General features: G+C 33.2%; 1 protein-coding gene across 1 annotated transcript in view; it reads left to right on the top strand.

The window, feature by feature from the left end:
• The window catches only part of rhea (Talin_middle and talin-RS domain-containing protein rhea), a 214,086-nt gene that overhangs the window by 100,498 nt on the left and 93,063 nt on the right, over positions 1 to 20,525 (top strand). The window contains exons 6-10 of the mRNA XM_089102200.1: positions 1,771 to 2,041; positions 3,947 to 4,115; positions 8,406 to 8,663; positions 10,923 to 11,097; positions 14,637 to 14,725. Coding sequence (XP_088958326.1) covers positions 1,771 to 2,041; positions 3,947 to 4,115; positions 8,406 to 8,663; positions 10,923 to 11,097; positions 14,637 to 14,725 — 962 coding nt within the window. The remainder of the gene's footprint in view (positions 1 to 1,770; positions 2,042 to 3,946; positions 4,116 to 8,405; positions 8,664 to 10,922; positions 11,098 to 14,636; positions 14,726 to 20,525) is intronic.

Genomic DNA, 20,525 nt, shown 5'->3' with positions numbered 1-20,525 from the left:
GAAGCCTAAAACCTACTGCGTCATTAGCGCTTTACTGAAAACGAATTATATTTCAAATTTGTTTCTTTTGTACTTAATATTGAAAATAAATGTTTAATTACAGTAAAATTTTGAACTGATGAGCTTTTAGCAATTAATATCATTATGCATCAAATATTTCAGTTTAATTTGTTAGTTCTTTTCAAGATTGGTCAAGACAAATATAGTTTCACTACAACAAAATTTGGATACTGCCCCCTTCTTTAACTGTAAAACCTAATGCCATCTGCGTCCTTGGCGCTTCACTGGAAACGAATTGCTCGTAAATTTCAAATTTATTCTTTTCTAGTTCTTACAACATTGAAAATGAAAATAAAAATTACACTGAAAAGAACAATCTTGAACTTAGGGATCTTTCAACGTTTGATATTATTATATATCTAATATTCAATTTGATTTTGTTTATACTTTCCAAGACTGTTCATGATTCATATAGTTTTCAGTAAGGCGCCAATGACGCATTAGGTTTTAGGCTTCTGCAGTGAGGCGATACCCAAACTCTTGTTTGTAGTAATTTTTATTCGATTCAAAGTTGATTTGCATATTCAATTTAAGTTTCACTCGTTTTAAGATTTATTTATTCATTAACATTAATATATATTGTTTTTCTTTTCGCTTTGATTGTTATTTAATTTCTGTTCGTTTTGGGTTTCATTTATTCTTTAATATTAATTTTTGGTAGTTTTGAGTTTGAATTTTTAAACGTATTTGTATCTCCTGAGCTTAAGTTTAAAATGGCCTTTACTTTTCTTTGAAAGACTTATTTTTCGGAAAGTTTTTTTTAATTAATTATTAGTAAAGACGGTGGGAGCTGTGAAGATGTTAAAAGTAGAATAGCCAAGGCTCAGGGTGTTTTTTTCACAGTAAAAATAAGTTTGGAAGAATAGGAAGATAAGTTTGCAAACCAAGATTAGAATATTAGAAGCTACAGTGATGAACAATGGTCAAATACGGCTCTAAAGCATGGGCGCTCCGAAAAGCGGATGAAGTTTTGCTAGATGTTTTCCAGAGAAACTGCCTACGGATTGCTTCAGGTAGCGGGCTGACTGGCCTTTTTTCCAATACTAAGCTGTACGAAAAATTTGGTTCAATCCCGCTTTCAAGGGCTAAAATGAAAGAAAAGTTGAGATGGCTAGGGCACGTTGTGCGAATGGAGGATGACAGATTGCCGAAGATCGTCCTTTTGGGCCAACCGTCTAGGGCTAAAAGTAAAGCAGGTCGTCCTCGTCTGGGGTGGGAGGACGTCATAAAGAAAGCTTTAGAGGAAATGGGAACTTTCTGGGAGGGTGTAAAAAGAAAAGCTTTGAATAGTTAGGGATGGAGGAGAAGCGTGCGTAGCTGTGTTGGCCTCAGGCGGCTTGGTGCTGCGGTGAGTTGTTAGTAGTAGAGGTAGTAGTATTAATAGCACATTATTATGGGAATTATTATTGATTATTAATTATATATAAACTATCCAATTGCTATAAATTAATTTAATTATTAATAGCAAATTATTATAACAATTACTAATAGAAATGTAATTATTAATTAATTCTTCTCTACGCTGGCGACCCTACTGAAGCAAGAGCATTAAGTCAAGTAAGTCATCTGCTATTAATTAATTTAGTTAATAATAGAAACTCATTCCAGCAATTATCAACGGTAATTTATTTATGAATCAGTATTAGTAAACAAATTTGCTTTCATTTCAAATCTGCATTTAAGTTTGCTTAACTATCTATTTCCTTTCAGTAAACTGGCTGGACATGTCCAAAACTTTGAGGGAACAGGGTATTGATGAAAATGAAACAGTACTTCTGCGAAGAAAATATTTCTTCAGTGATGGAAACATTGACTCTCGGGATCCTGTTCAGTTGAACCTGCTCTATGTTCAAGCGCGGGATGCCATCATTGAAGGAACCCATCCAATCGCGCAGGATCAAGCTTGCGAATTCGCTGGTATTCAGTGTCAGATTCAGTTTGGAAATCATGACGAAACTAAACATAAAGCTGGCCTGCTTGAGTAAGTTTTTTCATAAATATTTTTTAGATCTTAGCGTCAAAGCACTGAATTAACTCTTGTATTTGATGATAGAACCTGAAGAATCATGGCAAAACCAGGCCTGCTTGAGTATGTTTATACTCTTGAATTTGATGATAAATTTAAGCATATATCTTTGTGAGAAATCAACTTAAAACCGATCTGTGTGATTAGTTATTTTTATAAATGGTTTTACAATGAAATTGGGTATTTTTATTATTTTATTTATTGCTTTATTGTTTTATTTTCTGTTGACATTGCTGTGCACCGTAATTACGCTGTTTTTTTTTTCAAATAGGTTTTACATTTTTTTTGTTTATTCTGCATTCGCAAGGATTTGAATCACAATCACCATTAACTAAACATAAAGCCGGTCTGTTGGCCTCCAGCAACTTGATGTTGCTGTAAATTTTCAGTTGTTATATTAAAATTGGCCCCTTTTACCGATCTTGTTACATAAAGAGGCATGTGTTTGCCCACCGACCCCCATCAATAGTCCAGTTAACTGCCTACTAATATGAAATCGGCGTACACCAGAAAAGAAGAAGTTCATTGCGTACCTTAAACTGAAATATTTTAATTTATCAAGAACTATTCCGGCTTATTTTGCCGAGCTTACTGGTTTCAATAAAATAAAAAAAAAAAAAAAAAATAAAAAAAAAAAAAAAAAGATTCGTATTAGGCTTGTCTTACTTTTTAGGCCTGTCCGGACACTTGACGGTAGATGCTCTGGCGTCGCTAAGTCTACTTATTAATGAGGCACTTGACCTGGGACCTGTGCCTGCCGCTATTTCGCTTGACCTTAAAAAAGTATTCGACATGAGGGATCATGGGGTTTTAGAAAACACAAAAAATACGAGAAACGGGTCTATGGCCAGTAAATGATAACGAAGAAAAAACAAAAACGAATATTTCGCCCGTATCTAACAAAGTGTCTTCAGCGTAGAGAAAAAAATAAACTAAAACTAAAAAATGTTCATAAAACTAAAATAGACTCACCCAAAGGTATACTTTACAATTGCTTAAGCAATGTTAAGCAATTGTATAAAACGTAAATAAAACGCATGAAACGTAAAGGGGGAATTCTCTTCGCCAAGATTGAGCTGAATAACTTTACTAATAGAAAACTCGGGCTTAAAAGCGTCTCTTTGAGTCGTCAAAACCCATATTCCGACTTCTTCTCATAGGAAAATTCGGGCCTAAAAGCTTCTTTTTGAGGTGTGAGAACCGCATACAAATATTTAGATTCTTCTCATTGATAGCTCAAGCCTGAAAGCGTCTTTTTGGACGTCAGAATCCCATACAAATTTTCCGACCTCTTCTCATAGGAAAATTCGGGCTTAAAAGCTTCTTTTGGATACGTGAGAACCCCATACAAATATATCGACATCTTCTCATAGGTGGCTCAGGCCTGAAAGTGTCTTTTTGGTAATCAGAATCCCATACAAATTTTCCAACCTCTTCTCATAGGAAAACTTGGGCCTAAAAGCTTCTATTGGAGACGTGAGAACCCCATACAAATATATCGACATCTTCTCATAGGTAGCTTAGGCCTGAAAGTGTCTTTTTGGAAATCAGAATCCCATACAAATTTTCCAACCTCTTCTCATAGGAAAACTTGGGCCTAAAAGCATCTTTTTGAGACGTGAGAACCCCATACAAATATTCCGATTTCTTCTTGTAAGAAAACTCTGGTGTTAAAGCGACTTTTTGAGACATCAGAAAACTCATAAAATCCCTTCTAGAGTTCCGCGTTGCATGCATGCATGTCTTTGGATCAACCATATCTGTTTGATTATGCTAATTTTGTTTCCGGTAATTTTTTTTACCTTTGTTCACATTATATTTCTGTTGGTGATGTAATAATTAGTATGTTTATAACTTCAGGTTGAAAGAATTCTTGCCAACATCTTATGCCAAAATCAAAGGCATAGAGAAAAAAGTTTTCGGTGAGCATAAGAAACACTCCGGAATGTCCGAACTGGACGCCAAGGTACTCTACACTAAAACAGCTCGAGGACTAAGCACTTATGGAGTGACCTTCTTTCTAGTCAAGGTATAGTGATGTGTTTATCTACTATTATTTTTTATCACTATTAAATGCTATGTATGACACTTGTTAGTCTGTCCCTTCGTCATAGTATTCCTTGTTCTGGTAGCCCTATAATATTACCACCAGTCAGTTGTACCCTAACACTGACTGTGCGAGCCAAATTTGCTTTCGATTTGGAAAGCCAATTATGACTAGTTGTGCGTTTATTTATTATATTTTTTTGGTACTTGTCTATTATATAAAACACACTCCAGAAGTGAAGTTTGGTGACAATGAAATATGATGAAATAGAATACTTTATTAGCAAAATTGTGAAGGTTATTTTTGATGTATTAAATTGAGAACTTCAACGTCGGCTGATCGTCTTAAAGACAAAGACAACTGAATTATTGGAATAATTCTTAATCTAGTTCATTTTAGTTCATTACTAAAACAACTCTTCGGGGAACCGGTTAATTGGCCTCGACTAGTGATAGAATATAGTGTCTCACCATGGATGTTCAAATTAAAATTTGGGATTTGCCAAGGACTGAAGAACAGGCATAATCTTACAGGAACAGGAAGAATCTTACCGCAACAGTAGGTGTTTGGTGAAGTGTGCAAGGAAACCGGTGAAAGATTTTTAGTGAAGGTCCCCGACCGAGGAGCAGAAACTTTATTAAAACGAATTAAGCTTAACCTAGATCCATTATCTAGAATAACTACGGAGTGATAGAAGTGCTACAGCACAACTGAGCTGGAACAAGCAGGTCTCACTCATTTGGACCACAAAAGTAATTTTGTCGACCCAGAAACAGGCGCCTCTACCCAAAAAATAGAGAGAATGTGGGGTTCCGCAAAGTGGAGGGACAAACGGAACCGAGGTACATCCCGCCATTATTTACATTCCTACTTAGTAGAGTACATGTGGCGGGTGGTAGTAAAAGCAGAAGGCCGAGTTATTTTAACGCGATTCTTGGACATTTCTGCGTTCTGGGAGCGTATTTCCAAGTCGTAGTTTTCACAATTTTGCTAATAAAGTATTCTATTTTCATCATATTTCTTTTTTCATAAGCATTAGCCAAACTTCACTTCTCGAGTGTTTTATTTAATAGACAAGTTCCTATTTTTATTACTTCTAAACGTTATAAATGACATTTATTAGTGTTTCTCTTGTTCTTTATTTTGCATAATCACCAGTCAGTGATACCTAAACACTGACTGTAAGTCAAAATGGCTTTCAGTTTGGAAAGCCAATTTGGGCAATAGTCATGTGTATTTGTTATATATATTTTTTTAATACTTTTTAATGTTATAAATGGCATTTATCAGTGTTTACCTTGTTCTTTATTTTGCATAATCACCAGTCAGTGATTTTCAAACACTGACTGTATGTCAAATTGGCTTTCAGTTTGGAAAACCAATTTGGGCAATAGTCATGTGTATTTGTTATATATATATTTTTAATACTTTTTAATGTTATAAATGGCATTTATCAGTGTTTACCTTGTTCTTTATTTTGCATAATCACCAGTCAGTGATACCCAAACACTGACTTTAAGTCAAATTTGCTCTCAATTTGAAAAGCCAGTTTGGGCAATAGTCATCTGTATTTGTTATATATTTTTTTAATACTTCTTAATGTTATAAATGACATATATCAGTGTTTCCCTTGTTCTTTATTTTGCATAATCACCAGTCAGTGATACCAAACACTGACTGTAAATCAATTTGGCTCCCAATTTGGTCAATAGTCATGTTTACTTGTTATATATTTTTTAAATACTTCTTAATGTTATAAATGACATTTATCGGTGATTCCATTGTTCGTTATTTTGCATTATGACAAATCAGTGATACCCAAACACTGACTTGAGTTTTTTTTTTTTTTTTTTTTTTTTTTTACAATTAAGACGAATCGACAATATCATACATTTTTATATGTTTAGAAGCAGACTAGTTATAATTATACCGCAATTTTTTTCTCATCGAAGACCTAATTACATTATAGAGCAGGGACGTACGCCGGGGAAGGGCTTCGGTGTGGGCACCCCGCCCCCCCCCCCCCTGAAATCTGAAAATTTTCCTAATTTTAGGGTATTTCTTGTTTGAATTGTCAAACGAATTAAAAAAAAAAAATCTTACTGACTCCCCAAAACAACTCCTGCTTACGTGCCTGTCATACAACATAATCTAACTTAGGAATGATTCATTATAAAAGCTTATTTATAGCTCTGGCCAATGCATGACCGGCTCAGGAGCCAAATTGACCAATCTCTCCATTAAACAAACTTGTTGAAGCTTCTAAAAGATCCATTGTTAGTTTTGATTCATGTGCACTAATCTCTTTCCAATACACGATATCCCTCTAGCATCGTGTGCATCAATCTTTGATTCATGCACCAATCTTTGATTCGTGTGCACCAATCTTTTTCCAATGCCTGATATCCCTCTGGGATCTTTTGCTTTTGAAAATATCTCTACAGTGCGGTTTAAATCATTCAAAAAAAATGTTCAAAAACCCTTTTTGCAACACCCCCTTCCCTACTTCCCATAGAAAATTTTTCAATTTTATAGTTCAAAAAGTAAGGTGGGGTAAAGTATTTGGACAGCCTGAAGTTAGAATACAATTGTTACTTCATAATATGCAGAATAATTGTAGCTGACATATTTTGCATGCAGACCCGTCGTACTTGCCCCCTCCCTGATGTGCAAATATATTGCCCAAATTTGTTTCTAAAGTATTATATTTTTTCCATGTTTTGGTATTTTTCATTAGGATTAACCTAACTTCATTTCTTTAGTGGGGTCGCTATTACGGAATAGTACCAAAAAAGAATATAGATAAAATATATAGATAAAAATTTATAAGAAATATAAATAGATAGTTTTTATAGATAGTTATAAATATAGTTATAAATAGTTATAAATATAGTTATAAATATAAATAGATAGTTTTTAGTAAAATATAAATTTTAGATAAAATATATAGATAAAAATTTATAAGAAATATTATAGATATTTCTTAAAAATTTAAAATTTAGAAGATAAAAATTTAGAAGAAAAAAAATGTTAACAGAAGAAACGATGGTTTCGTCGGTCAATTTGTTCGCTGTAGGTACAGAAAAAAGGTATTTCTAAAAAATCCAGGGGAGTACGTTTGTTTTTTTTTTAATTTTATTTATGAATATACCAAAAAAAAGTATCTTTCAAATTATAGAGGGTCCGTTCCCCTTCCCCTGCCCCCCCTAATTGGTGCCACTGTATAAATCCCTCTAGTGCGGCAATGAAAACTATGCCTCATACCATCGGATCATAACAAGAAACATCGTTACAAAGTAGTCTGCTACTGACAGCCAACTATGTAACAACAGTTTTTTTTCATTTGATCAATAACCAATAGTTGGATTTATCTTTTTTTCGTTTGAAGGGCTAAAAGCCATAAATGTTCTTAGGGTACGGAGGGGCTGATAAAAGTCCCCTATTTGTGCTCCCTTTAAGAAATTCATCCTCACCCCTTTTTGGCACGTATCGTTTGTAATTTCCACGTTAAACACCTGGTATTTTTGGAACCTGTACTAGGGAATATCCTTGTAACCATAATAAGTTGAGAGTTAGGGATTTTAGAATAAATCTGTAAAAAGAAAAGATGGGCCAGGGTGGCTTGGCAAAGACTCGCATAATGTTCGTCCAAAAATTGCCTTATTCCCTTATTACAGATTTGTTTTTTATTGACTTGTAGCGAAAATGTAGAAACCTGGAAAATGTTCTTGCAAATAATACTATTTTATTTTCTATTTCTATTTTATTTTTTATAGAATTTTATTTTCTGATATTTTCTGATCATCTCATTGATACGTAAGACATTGCTTACGTTCAAAGCAAAAAAAAAACAAACCCGAAAGTAAAATTTTATTTATCAATTTTATATATCTTTCCTTACGATATCGTCCCACCCCGTTCGGGGACGACCTGCTTCTTGTTTTGCCCTAGACGGTTTATGAGTAGGTTATCTGAATTATCTGCTTCTATTAGGGTAAGGTACAAGGTAAGGAAAATCTTTAGTAATATAGTATAATATATTATATAATTAATATAATAGGTATGATAAAATTCCCACTCATTTTCTCGTCTCTTAAATGGAGTAAGAAGTAATAAAACAGATATAGAAAAAAGGGTAATTATATTAAAGAAAGAAAGAAAAGTATGAGAGGCATCGAGAAGAGGGGTATTGGAACATAGACCGCCCATCTTGTAAATATACCTGGTTATTAATCGCCTCTAATCTTATTCATTTTGCATCTCTTTTTAAAGGAAAAAATGAAGGGGAAGAACAAGCTAGTCCCTCGTCTTCTGGGGGTCAATAAAGACTCTGTTCTGCGATTGGACGAAAGAACGAAGGAAACAGTCAAAGTGTGGCCGTTAACAACTGTAAGACGCTGGGCTGCTTCGCCTAATACATTCACACTGGACTTTGGCGACTATTCAGATCAGTACTATAGTGTTCAAACTACAGAAGGTGAACAGATCTCTCAACTGATTGCTGGTTATATTGATATCATTTTGAAAAAGGTGAGTGCTCTTTAATTAGTTTTGCCTAATAAATTTAATTGGTTTCATTTGTTTTTAAACCAATTTAATAATTTTGATGATTTTTTCTGATTTTCAAAATGTTCGGTAATGTCGAAACGTATGAAGAATTATAATTATTATTATACTTTTATCACTGTCATAAATACATAAATTGAGGAGTATTTTCAACAGTATTTATAAAAAAAACTTCTAGTCATATCAAAATAAAATAGTAAACTTAAAATGACAAATGCGACAAAATCACGTCGTTTAATTAAGCAAAAAGAAATAATGCGTGTGAATTTAATCTGTGCCTTAAATTTATTTGTTAAATATTATTACAATACATTTATTTCATTTATTACTATAAACTCTTCGAACTGGGATAACAGAATCGTGTTCTTGAGACAAGTTTAATCACAATATATTTTGTTCATAAAAATATATTTTTTACGAGTATTTTTGCTAAGTTTGAGCTCTGAATCATTGCTAATAGGAGCAAATATAATGTATATATATGTATATATATATATATATATATATATATATATATATATATATATATTGATATATATATATATTGATATATATATATATATATATATATATATATATATATATATATTGATATATATATATATTGATATATATATATATATATATATATATATATATATATATATATATATATATATATATATATATATATATATATATATATATATATATATATATATATATATATATATATATATATATATATATATATATATATATATATATATATATATATATATATATATATATATATATATATATATATATATATATATATATATATAAAAATAAATAAAATTGTATGTATGTCTGTCTGTGTATCCTGTATGCATTACTACAGTGTTCATCCGATCTTCAAGAAATTTTTCTTAGTTGTTTGAATAGTAAAATTTGAATATCCAGAGGGGATCATCAGGATTTTAGAAATGCTTTGGTGCGGCGTGGCCCAAAATCGGCTGGGAACCACTCGTTTAGAGGGAGATGAAGGTTCAACTACGGTCGAGGACAGCGTTTCTCCTTTGAAAGCTAATTATATTCCTGTCGTAAATAGGAATGTATGAACATATGTATGTATATAGAAAAATTCAAAGGACCTTTTTGGTTTAGACGGAGTTTAAGATTCAACTATGGTTTAGGAAAGCTTTACTCCTCTAGTTGTATTCCTGTTGGATAATATACTCCTGTTCTTGTTTTTATAGAAAAAGCAAAAGGACCACTTTGGTTTAGAGGGAGACGAAGGTTCAACTATGGTCGAGGACAGCGTTTCTCCTTTGAAAGCTAATTATATTCCTGTCGTAAATAGGAATGTATGAACATATGTATGTATATAGAAAAATTCAAAGGACCTTTTTGGTTTAGACGGAGTTTAAGATTCAACTATGGTTTAGGAAAGCTTTACTCCTCTAGTTGTATTCCTGTTGGATAATATACTCCTGTTCTTGTTTTTATAGAAAAAGCAAAAGGAACACTTTGGTTTAGAGGGAGACGAAGGTTCAACTATGGTCGAGGACAGCGTTTCTCCTTTGACAGCTAATTATATTCCTGTCGTAAATAGGAATGTATGAACATATGTATGTATATAGAAAAATTCAAAGGACCTTTTTGGTTTAGACGGAGTTTAAGATTCAACTATGGTTTAGGAAAGCTTTACTCCTCTAGTTGTATTCCTGTTGGATAATATACTCCTGTTCTTGTTTTTATAGCAAAAGGACCACTTTGGTTTAGAGGGAGACGAAGGTTCAACTATGGTCGAGGACAGCGTTTCTCCTTTGAAAGCTAATTATATTCCTGTCGTAAATAGGAATGTATGAACATATGTATGTATATAGAAAAATTCAAAGGACCTTTTTGGTTTAGACGGAGTTTAAGATTCAACTATGGTTTAGGAAAGCTTTACTCCTCTAGTTGTATTCCTGTTGGATAATATAATCCTGTTCTTGTTTTTATAGAAAAAGCAAAAGGACCACTTTGGTTTAGAGGGAGACGAAGGTTCAACTATGGTCGAGGACAGTGTTTCTCCTTTGAAAGCTAATTATATTCCTGTCGTAAATAGGAATGTATGAACATATGTATGTATATAGAAAAATTCAAAAGGACCTTTTTGGTTTAGACGGAGTTTAAGATTCAACTATGGTTTAGGAAAGCTTTACTCCTCTAGTTGTATTCCTGTTGGATAATATACTCCTGTTCTTGTTTTTATAGAAAAAGCAAAAGGACCACTTTGGTTTAGAGGGAGACGAAGGTTCAACTATGGTCGAGGACAGCGTTTCTCCTCTGAAAGCTAATTATATTCAACATCAAACGGGGGTATCTGGACAGAAGAAATTAGATATGCAGTCAGTTGCAAAACCAGCCATATTAAGAACTGGTGACCAAGGTATGGGTGCTATTTTTATGCTTTATGCTACGTTCGATTTAATATTGAATTTTTCCCCAAATTATATTTAGCTTACAAAGAAATGACAATCGCTATCTTGTAATATCAACGACAATTTCGTCGTCCTGGAGTATTCCTTACAAAAAGACAGTTTAGTGTCATTCCACTTTGAAGTAAGCTGTTTTTTCTATTTTTTTTTTTTCTCTCTCTTTTTTCCCCTAGAATTACAGGCAGAAAAGTTTGTTGTTAAATAATCTTTCCTTAATGTTAGACTTAAAGAGTGTACAGCATGACTGTATTTTACGTAGCTATTGAACATTTTATTTTTAACCTTTAAATTTATTTGAAAAAACATAAATTCTCTCTCCTAAGGTTTTTTTCTCTCCTAATTTTTTTCTCCATTTTTTCTCTATTAATTACAGGCAAAAAACTTGGTGGTAAATTATTTTTCCTGAAAGTTAGACTTAAAGAGGATAGAGTATGACAGTATTTTTTGTATCTATTGAACATATATATTTAATTTTTAAAGACATTTTCGCTCTAGGACTCAAATCTAGCTTTTTGAAGGGAATGTGTTTAGATTCTGGATGTGCCAACTAAGTAGCTGGTTGCACCTTTTTACTTAAAAATACTTGTTTCATATTCATGAATACCCAAAACTTGGCAGTAACAACCGATAGTAGGATTGCTCGAACTGATGCTGGAATTGAGTTCCAGATTGTTGGCCCAGTGTGACGGATGCTGAATCCCGCTCTCGATGTCGGGCGAATTTCGCACGAAAAGTCTGAACGATGCGTAGTAGGATAATTATGAAATTGAGAATTAGTTGGAAAAATGCCGGACAAATTTACAGGTAAATTACAATAATGATAATCGTGACAAATACTAGAGATAGAAATTAAATGAAGTTGGTCCAAAGAATAAATTCCTGAAGTCCCATGTAGGTGTCTAACTGAAGATCTGCAATCAACATTAAAAAGAATCCTCATTGCTTTATTCTGAAGTATTTGGAGAGGTTTGAAAACAACCGAAAACGTAGATGCCCAAACCGAAATGCAATAGAGAAAATATGTGTGGACGAAAGAATAATAAATAGATTTTAGAATAGCCTTAGGAAAGAAATGACGAAGACGAGTTAGCATGCCAATATTTCGGGAAGTTTTTAACGACATTTTTTTTTACATATTTATGAAACGACAAATTTTCATCTAAAATAATCCCAAGATATTTGAACTGATAATTCAATTAAAATGGATTTGGAAACTTTGATGAAGGTTAATATCATCTTAGGTGTTTAGATATCAAAACGCAACTTTTCTAACACAATACAAAATTCTGATCTTAAAAAAAATCTTATATTGCAGAATTCATATAATTTAACTCACAAATATCTAAAATCTAGTCTCTTCAAGTGTTTTGATTCAACTGTCTTTTGCACAAAGGCGGACCTAGAGCAAAATCTTGGGGGGGGGGTCAATGTGACAAGGGGGCCAATGACCAAATTGACAAGTTTTCTTTTTAAAAATAGTAAAAAAAGAAAAGAAACGAACGAGGGTGCCAGAAAAATCTTTGGGGCCGCCCGCCCCTCCCTTGGATCTGCCTCTGCTTTTGCGGGGGATTGACTATGTTAAGTTGAATCGAATTTTCAGCTTTATATTTGTGACACAATAGTGCATGAGTGGTAATAGAGGTGGGATTAGACGTAGCATTTGATTCTGAAATATTGTGAAATTTACTTTAAAATTTTTGTCTTTTCACATCTAGTTACTCGCGTAAGTTTTATCCATCTTATTGCCTTATTTATACGTTATTAAAAACTTTTTCTTAATATTAGTGGTATTTGTATCTGTGCGAACTGTAATTATAAAAGATATATTCTATAACATGTTTTACTTTCGGTGAAACAAAATCACTAATATAAATATTGGTTGTTATGGCTGCGCTCGTTTTTGCTGCTACGCTTGCATTTCCCTGTGCTTCATACTCCCTTTGCACAAAATCCTGCATCCGTTTGTGACCAATTACTCCCTTATCCAACGTTTTCGCAAAATGTCAAAAAGAATGACCTGGTTGCACCCCCTCTAACGTAGTCTAAACTAGTAAATTTACTTAGTTAACGCAAGATTGCGTTAATTAAACTTGCTCCTAACGCAAGTTTATCGGACCAACCTATTTTGCCCCCCCCTCCCCCCAAAAAAAAATCCTGGATCCGCCCCTGCCTGTTTGGTAATACGTGTACTAAGATTCCAGCAATACTTTTGAGTTGCCTTTTCATGTCTTCATAATTAGATGAGGGGAGGGGGATGAGGGGTTCTACGTCTAAGTGGATCGCTTTCACTAAAAGTAAATCCCAATGTACAGCCTCTGAAGTTTGCTAAATTTTGCAAAGGCTCTGAACCAAATTCGGATTAGAATATCTCATAAAAGCGCTTTGTACGAGTGACTTGTGACGTTTTAGAATCATGTTTCTATAATAACTGCCTCTTCAAATAGTTTGGAACGAGGTCTCTTTGGCCAAATTTAAGACCTATGAATAACCTTTTTGACCCCCCCATTTCCAAGGACCATTTTCTGACCAGTTACCATTTCGAACTTTTCTTTAATTATTTGAGTAATTACATGAAGCTTTTCTGTGATTACTTCAGTAGTACGTCTACTTTAAAAGTCAATTACTACTTAGGTAAATTTTGTTCAAGTGCTTGTTTATTAATTAAAATTTAAATTAATTAAAAATTTATTCATGCTATCGTTTTCTTCAGAAATCATAGCGAAAAGTTATGGACTTTCGGACGAAAATTGAAAAACGTTTAGAAATTGTAAGACGTTGATTAAAATGCTAAACTAATTATTTAAATAACAAATAATGGTCGTGACTGTAATACTACTTAGTTGACTCTCGGAAATTAAATTACTGAATCTGAATTCCATGCTTGGGTTTTAAATTTCACTCAGTTATGTCAAATAGTTGCAAGATAAATTTTCTGTCAAAAGCACGATACTAAATCTTAGCTTTGAATACCAAAAATTTTTGGTATACAATCTTAGCGAAAATTCAAAAGATAAAAATAAATCAAAAATAAATCTTAGCAAAAATTCTCAAGATAATTTATGTTCATAAAAATAAAATATCATTAATAAATAATGTTTGTATGAATACAAATTTAATTAATAAATGCATAGACAGATATTGAATTTCAATTAAGTCGGGATATTCGTGTCTTTTTCAATTATATCGGGATATTCGTGTTTTTAACTCGGGATAAGTTCACATAAAAAAAAGGCTTCAAGAAAATGGCTCATTTATGTGCATTTTCTTTTATCGAAATATAGCAATGTTTTCTTAAGGAATGGGGGGGGGGGTAACATTTTCTTCGTCTATATCGCAAGATTCATCCAGATAACCTCCCAATGAAAGGAGGTTAGGGTTTAGCCCCTTGAGAGTCTTAATAGAAAACTCGCCTGGCTAACTTTGAAGTCAAACTGGGTCATCATGTAGCCTCTGTTCAAATTTTTTTTGCACTTTCCCTTTTATTTTGCAGGGCCTCAGGCTTATGGCATTGGGCAAATGCAAGGTGCACAATTGCCGACTGTCCAAGGACAGGTCAATGTCGGCCATGTTGCCTCCACGGTAAGAGCACTGCTTTTTTTTATTATTTTTATTTGCTTTTTTTTCGAAGTATTTAGTTGCTATTTTTGTTTTGTATGTTGCCTGGCCCACAAATGAAAAAAAAGAAGAAAAAATTTATCATAAAATTGGAGGTCATTTTTCTCTTTTTTATGCATCCTACTCCGGTGATTAAGAAATAATTATGTTTACAAATAACTAAAATTAAAGCTAATTAAATTAAACAAGGAAATAACAAATAATATATGCAAATAAATTGTTATAATGCAAATAATTTATACAAAACAAGTAACTAACAATGTAATAATAAATATCGGGTTGAAATCACGATTTAAATAAGCTTTCAAGAATAAGAGGGGAGAAAACAACTTCTTTATGCTTCAAATTCATTGGGATGCAAATCTTTTCCCATTAATTAAAGAGTAAAATTAAGGCGTGACCTATAAAAAAATGCGAATATTACCACAAAGCCACTCCCACTCCTATTCACAGAAATAATTAGTTACACTGCTCTTTCTTTCAATATAATTAATCGTGTTCTTGCGTGCACACCTCGTGTGTAACGGTCTGGGCATAACTTGATTAAAGGACACCCTAGACGGCCAATCATTTTGATCAAAAACTTTCGTCAATCAATTGATTAAAGCATGATTGACCATTTTGGAACCTGTTTGACGCTTAAGTCAATCGTTGACGGTAATTGATAAAAAAGTTTGAATGACTCAATCGGTTCCTAGACGGTCAATCATGCTTTAATCAATTGATTGACGGAAGCTTTTGATCAAAATGATTGACCGTCTAGGGTGTCCTTAAGGCCAAGTGTCCCTAACTTGATTAAAGGACACCCTAGACGGCCAATCATTTTGATCAAAAACTTTCGTCAATCAATTGATTAAAGCATGATTGACCATTTTGGAACCTGTTTGACGCTTGAGTCAATCGTTGCTGGTGATTGATAAAAAAGTCTGAATGACTCAATCGGTTCCTAGACAGTCAATCATGCTTTAATAAATTAATTGACGGAAGCTTTTGATCAAAACGATTGACCGTCTAGGGTGTCTTTAAGGCCTTTATTATTTGTGAAAGCCGAAAGAACCTTGAAACATATTTTTAAAAATATTGCCTAAAAGCAAAATCCTCATTTTTTGCGTAAGTATAAGAAATACTTCTACATATAACACAAACGTGTTATAACGTTTGTGTTAACACGTTTATAACGTGTTATAACGTCTTGCAAAACGTTTGCTTTTACTGTCGGTCTTTAAATGACGTATTTATAAAACAAGTTCTCATTTTTCTCATGTGACGTATTTATGACGTATTTAATAAAACAGATGCACATTTTTCTCATGTGACGCATTTTATGTCATATTTATCAAACAGGTTCTCATTTTTCTCATATGTCAACTTTGGTTTAACATTTTGGTTGTAATTTAATTAAACCCCTACAATACGCAATTTTTCTAGTTCCATCAAATGGTGGCAAGCTGAAAAAGTCCTTATAATTTTGTTAGGAAGTTATTGCCAAAAAGCAGAACCCCTTTTTGGCTTAAACCTAAGAAATGCTGTTCATAAAGCATGAACAATTCCTCACAACATGTCTTCATTTTTGTGGGCCTTTTAATGACGTATTTATGAAACAGATTCATATTTTCTCATATTTATATTCATGACCTATAAAAAATTCCTTAAATCGCAATTTTCTATTCTGTTGGATAGCTGACATTCAACTTACGAGATGTGTACGCGAGGATCTCGCTATGTTTATAATAAACTGGACCTAAAATAAAGAAATTCTGGTTATCTTTCTTAAATTTAGATTTCGAAATTCGGGTCTAACGTCGGATCAATTTGTATTACAAGTTGAAATTCTATGAACAGAACCTTACCATCACGGCACTTTAATCTTATTCGAATAATTCGATTTTTTTAAATCAAATTTTAGTAAATCAGGTCATTCGTATTCGAATAAGTAATAAAGTATTTATTCCACATCTTACAATTTTTTTCTACAGTTTTAGGCTTTGAAAATAGTCAAAATTTCTTCTTAAGACGAGAGGAAGGGAGGGTGAGGGTATTCAGAGCATGATGATAGTGGCCCACTTTTATCAGTTTTTCAGAAGATATCCCCTGTTTTCAGAAAATTAACATAATTTGGGCTCAAAACCCCTATGCCTTCCCAAGGCCACAATAAAATTTGCACTTTACTGAAAAAAATATAAATGTTTTTACTTTTATAACTTTAATAAATCAAATAATATTAACATTTTGATTACTAAATATAAGTATATGTATATTAAACTGACAATGCACATTCATTTGTATTTTTTCAGTAAAGGGCAAATTTTGTGGGCGTGGAAGGGGTGCCCCTTTTTTTCAGTTTTTCAGAAGATATCCCCTCCAATGTTTAATTTGGTTATTTTTTCCCGAAGGTGAAAATTTTATGTATGATCATACATTTTATGTATTATCGATTTATGTATGCCATATTTCCCTTTCATCTGGTTTTAAGTTTTTTTTTTGTTTTTTTTTTGCGTGTGTGCGTGTGTTTCCTTTGCTTGATGTAGAAGCTAATCCAACTCTTGCAGCTATTATTTGACTTTTTGGAATAAATATTAGTTGACACGCTTGACGTGAAATCCTTTGTCCTTGAGGACAGGGGTTCGAGCCCTGGTGTCGCTGGCTGTTTAATTTGGACGAGGGTCGGTGGCGTGTCTTTGTGCTTAGCCAGAGTCAACCCAGCCCTAAATGAGTACCTGGAGAAATCCGGGGAAGGTAAAAGGGAAGGGTTTGCGAAAACACAGGATGCCCCACCCCCCATTGCATTTCCTGGCTGAAGGGTCATGAACGGATATCAGCACCGCCGGTAGGGATTGTAAAGACCGATGTCACATTCTTTACATAAGTATAAGGGATCTCAATCTCTTATAAGTAGATGTTACAAAATATGAAGTGGAAAGTTCCAGGTCACGAGGAAGAGGAGAAAAATCCAGATATCTCCAATATGATATCTCCAAAAAAAATCTAGATATCTTAAAAAAATCCTGTATGCAGGAAAATGGTGATAACTACGATTCAAGACTGCCAACAGGACAAAGCTACCAGGATGGAGAATCCTATATCTGACCCAACTAAAATGTGATATTTTTTTCGCCTCTAAGAACTTGGTTCTTGTTAATGCAAAGGCTGCAATATTTCAACAGTTGCACAACACAAGTTGCACTTGCACAAAAAGTTTCTTAAAAATAAATTACTCCCGCCATTTACCATTGCCGCTGCCATTTAAACATTTGCCTCTCAATTACTTGGACTATATGTCTTGGCTTTTCTGTTTCTACAATCAGCCATGTCTTGATGCAACCTACTGCAAAATACTTGATTACTTGAATCCAAAATCAACGGCTTTTGAACGGATCTTGATGTATCAACGGATCAAAATCCGTTGATATTGAATTCAAGTTATCAAGTATTTTGCAGTAGGTTGCATCAAGACATGGCTAACAGTAGAAAGGGAAAAGCCAAGACAGATAGTCCAAGTAATGAATTGAATCCAAGTTTTGAATTAAAGTTATCAATTATTTTGCAGTAGGTTGCATCAAGACGTGGCTAATTGTAGAAAGTGAAAAGCCAAGACAGATAGTCCAAGTAATTGAGAGGCAAATGAGGCAATTCTTCTCAAAACGTTAGTAGACCAAATACATTTGAATTCTTGGTGTTTTTTTCGCAGTTTAACTCACAGACTTGTCACAATGTCGATAACAAATTGTTCTTACAGCATTTCAATGGTTAAATTCAAACATTTAACTTCGGTGAGCTAATTTCCCCTTCTATATCCTTTTTTTTATTAAATAATTACTAATTTGACTAAATTACTAACTTTAGAGTAACCTCAATGGATATAGGCTATACAAATTGGAAATGTATAGAGTAAAAAAAGAACAGAAACTAGAGATGTGATGTCATGATAACCTTACGAAGGCCATAACTTAAAGAGATCGGAGTATTGGAGGGGGACGAAAAACCCGGCATTTTGCCATTGTAAAATCAGAAATTCAATTTGGCTAACATTGCATACCTACTACAACTTGAACTCCCATTATAGCCCTAGATCGAACCACATTCTTCCCGAGTAAAATATCCGTTTATATCTGCTCTTTTAAGGTAGTTATTTAAACTGTTCAGAGGCTGATTGGGCCATAAAACACATCGTAGAGGAAATACAAATTTGTTTCATTTTGTACCCCTTTTTTGAAAGAGGGAAACTATTAAAAAATAATTTGTGAAAGGCAAAAGTTTTATAACAAATCTCTAGTGAAAGTTGTGTTAGGTCATAATTTTTTTTTTTTTTTTTTTACTTATCCTTAAAGAATTTATGATTAAACCTAGCCATATCTGTTCTTTTCTTTTTTTTTTTGGGGGGGGGGGAGTGGACCTGTTTAGATTTATGACTGGTAAAATCTTACCAGCCAGAATCTTATGGCTGGCCAACTTTTCGTTTGACCCCAGTTGGATGGCCAAAAAGCATAATTTTTTCATATCCTGTCATCCCTCATCCGTAAAATATGGCCTAGCCACCTTAAGCTTTCTTTTATTATAGCCCTAGATCAAACCCCATTTTTCACAAATAAAGATTCTATATCTACTTTATTTAATGTAGATATTTATACTGTTCAGAGGCTGATTGGGACAAGTCCATAACACAAATCGTAGAGGAAATTCAAATCTTGTTTTATTTTATTTCAACCAGATTTTTGGGATATATGCTTGAGTGTGGGTGAGGCTGCCTCAGGTTCTTAAAGGAACTTAAAAATAAACGCATTCAAAATGAGCGAACGTATTGTAGGCTTTTCTAAAGGAAGGACAAGATCGTGTTACAAGATTCAAGGGAAGGTGGACCTTGAAAAGGATTGGAAACCTTTAACCTAGGACTAAAGGATGAACCGGCCTTAAGGAAGTAAGGGTGATTTAAGTAAGGTTATTGAATTTCATCTTACTATAAAATGAGTTTCATTTTGAATTTGAGTATTTAATCAGTACTGGTGCATTATATGGACACTTCTAAAAAGTCAAGTTTGTTTACTGCTAATGATATAAAATAGGATGAATGTATAATAGTTTATAAACAAATTTGGGCTATATATTTGCACATTAGGGGGGGGGGTCAGGGGTAAAGCATAGCATATATTAAATACGTAACCTAACCTAGGTAACTTCTACCCTCTAAACCCCAAAAAAACAACAGTTTAAATATCATAAACGCAATGAAAACCACGCTTTATATTGCATTTCTCTGTAGCGGTCTCTTGCAATTAACCCGTCTGGCTGGTTTTTTGTGACATCTTATATTTTTCAGCATTTTCAATTTTACGCTAAAAGGTAAATACATTTGAAGGTTTTTAATTTTGTCTTTTTTTTCTCTTAGCTTACAATAAGGATAAGGAGGAGGTAGGATCCAAAATAATTTTGCTATGCTTGTTTTAAAGGATGCTTATTTTTTGTTCGAGGTTAACTTTTTTTTTTAAGATTTGGATATTATTGGCCAATTCGGAAGCATACAAGTACCAAAGATAGTAAAAATTAAATTTGATTGTTTAAATTGGTTAAGTTGAAACTTACACAACTATATATATCTTTAAAATAGGAATAATCAGAAATTTTCATGAAAAATAAACTTCTATATTCAGCTTATAGTTTTCGGTATTAGCGGGCATCATATTAAAAAATCAGCCGAAAATAAGCTAAAAATATATGGCAGAAGGTGTAGCTTTCTGCGAAAGATCTAAGGCCGAACTGACCTACCAAT

The sequence above is a fragment of the Artemia sp. Qi Xiang Cuo genome, chromosome 16 (assembly GCF_049724085.1).
Source record: "Artemia sp. Qi Xiang Cuo chromosome 16, ASM4972408v1, whole genome shotgun sequence".
NCBI classification, from domain to species: Eukaryota; Metazoa; Arthropoda; class Branchiopoda; order Anostraca; family Artemiidae; genus Artemia; species Artemia sp. Qi Xiang Cuo.
Note: the sequence above shows the minus strand (reverse complement) of the source record. Positions and strands in the feature narration are given on the sequence as shown.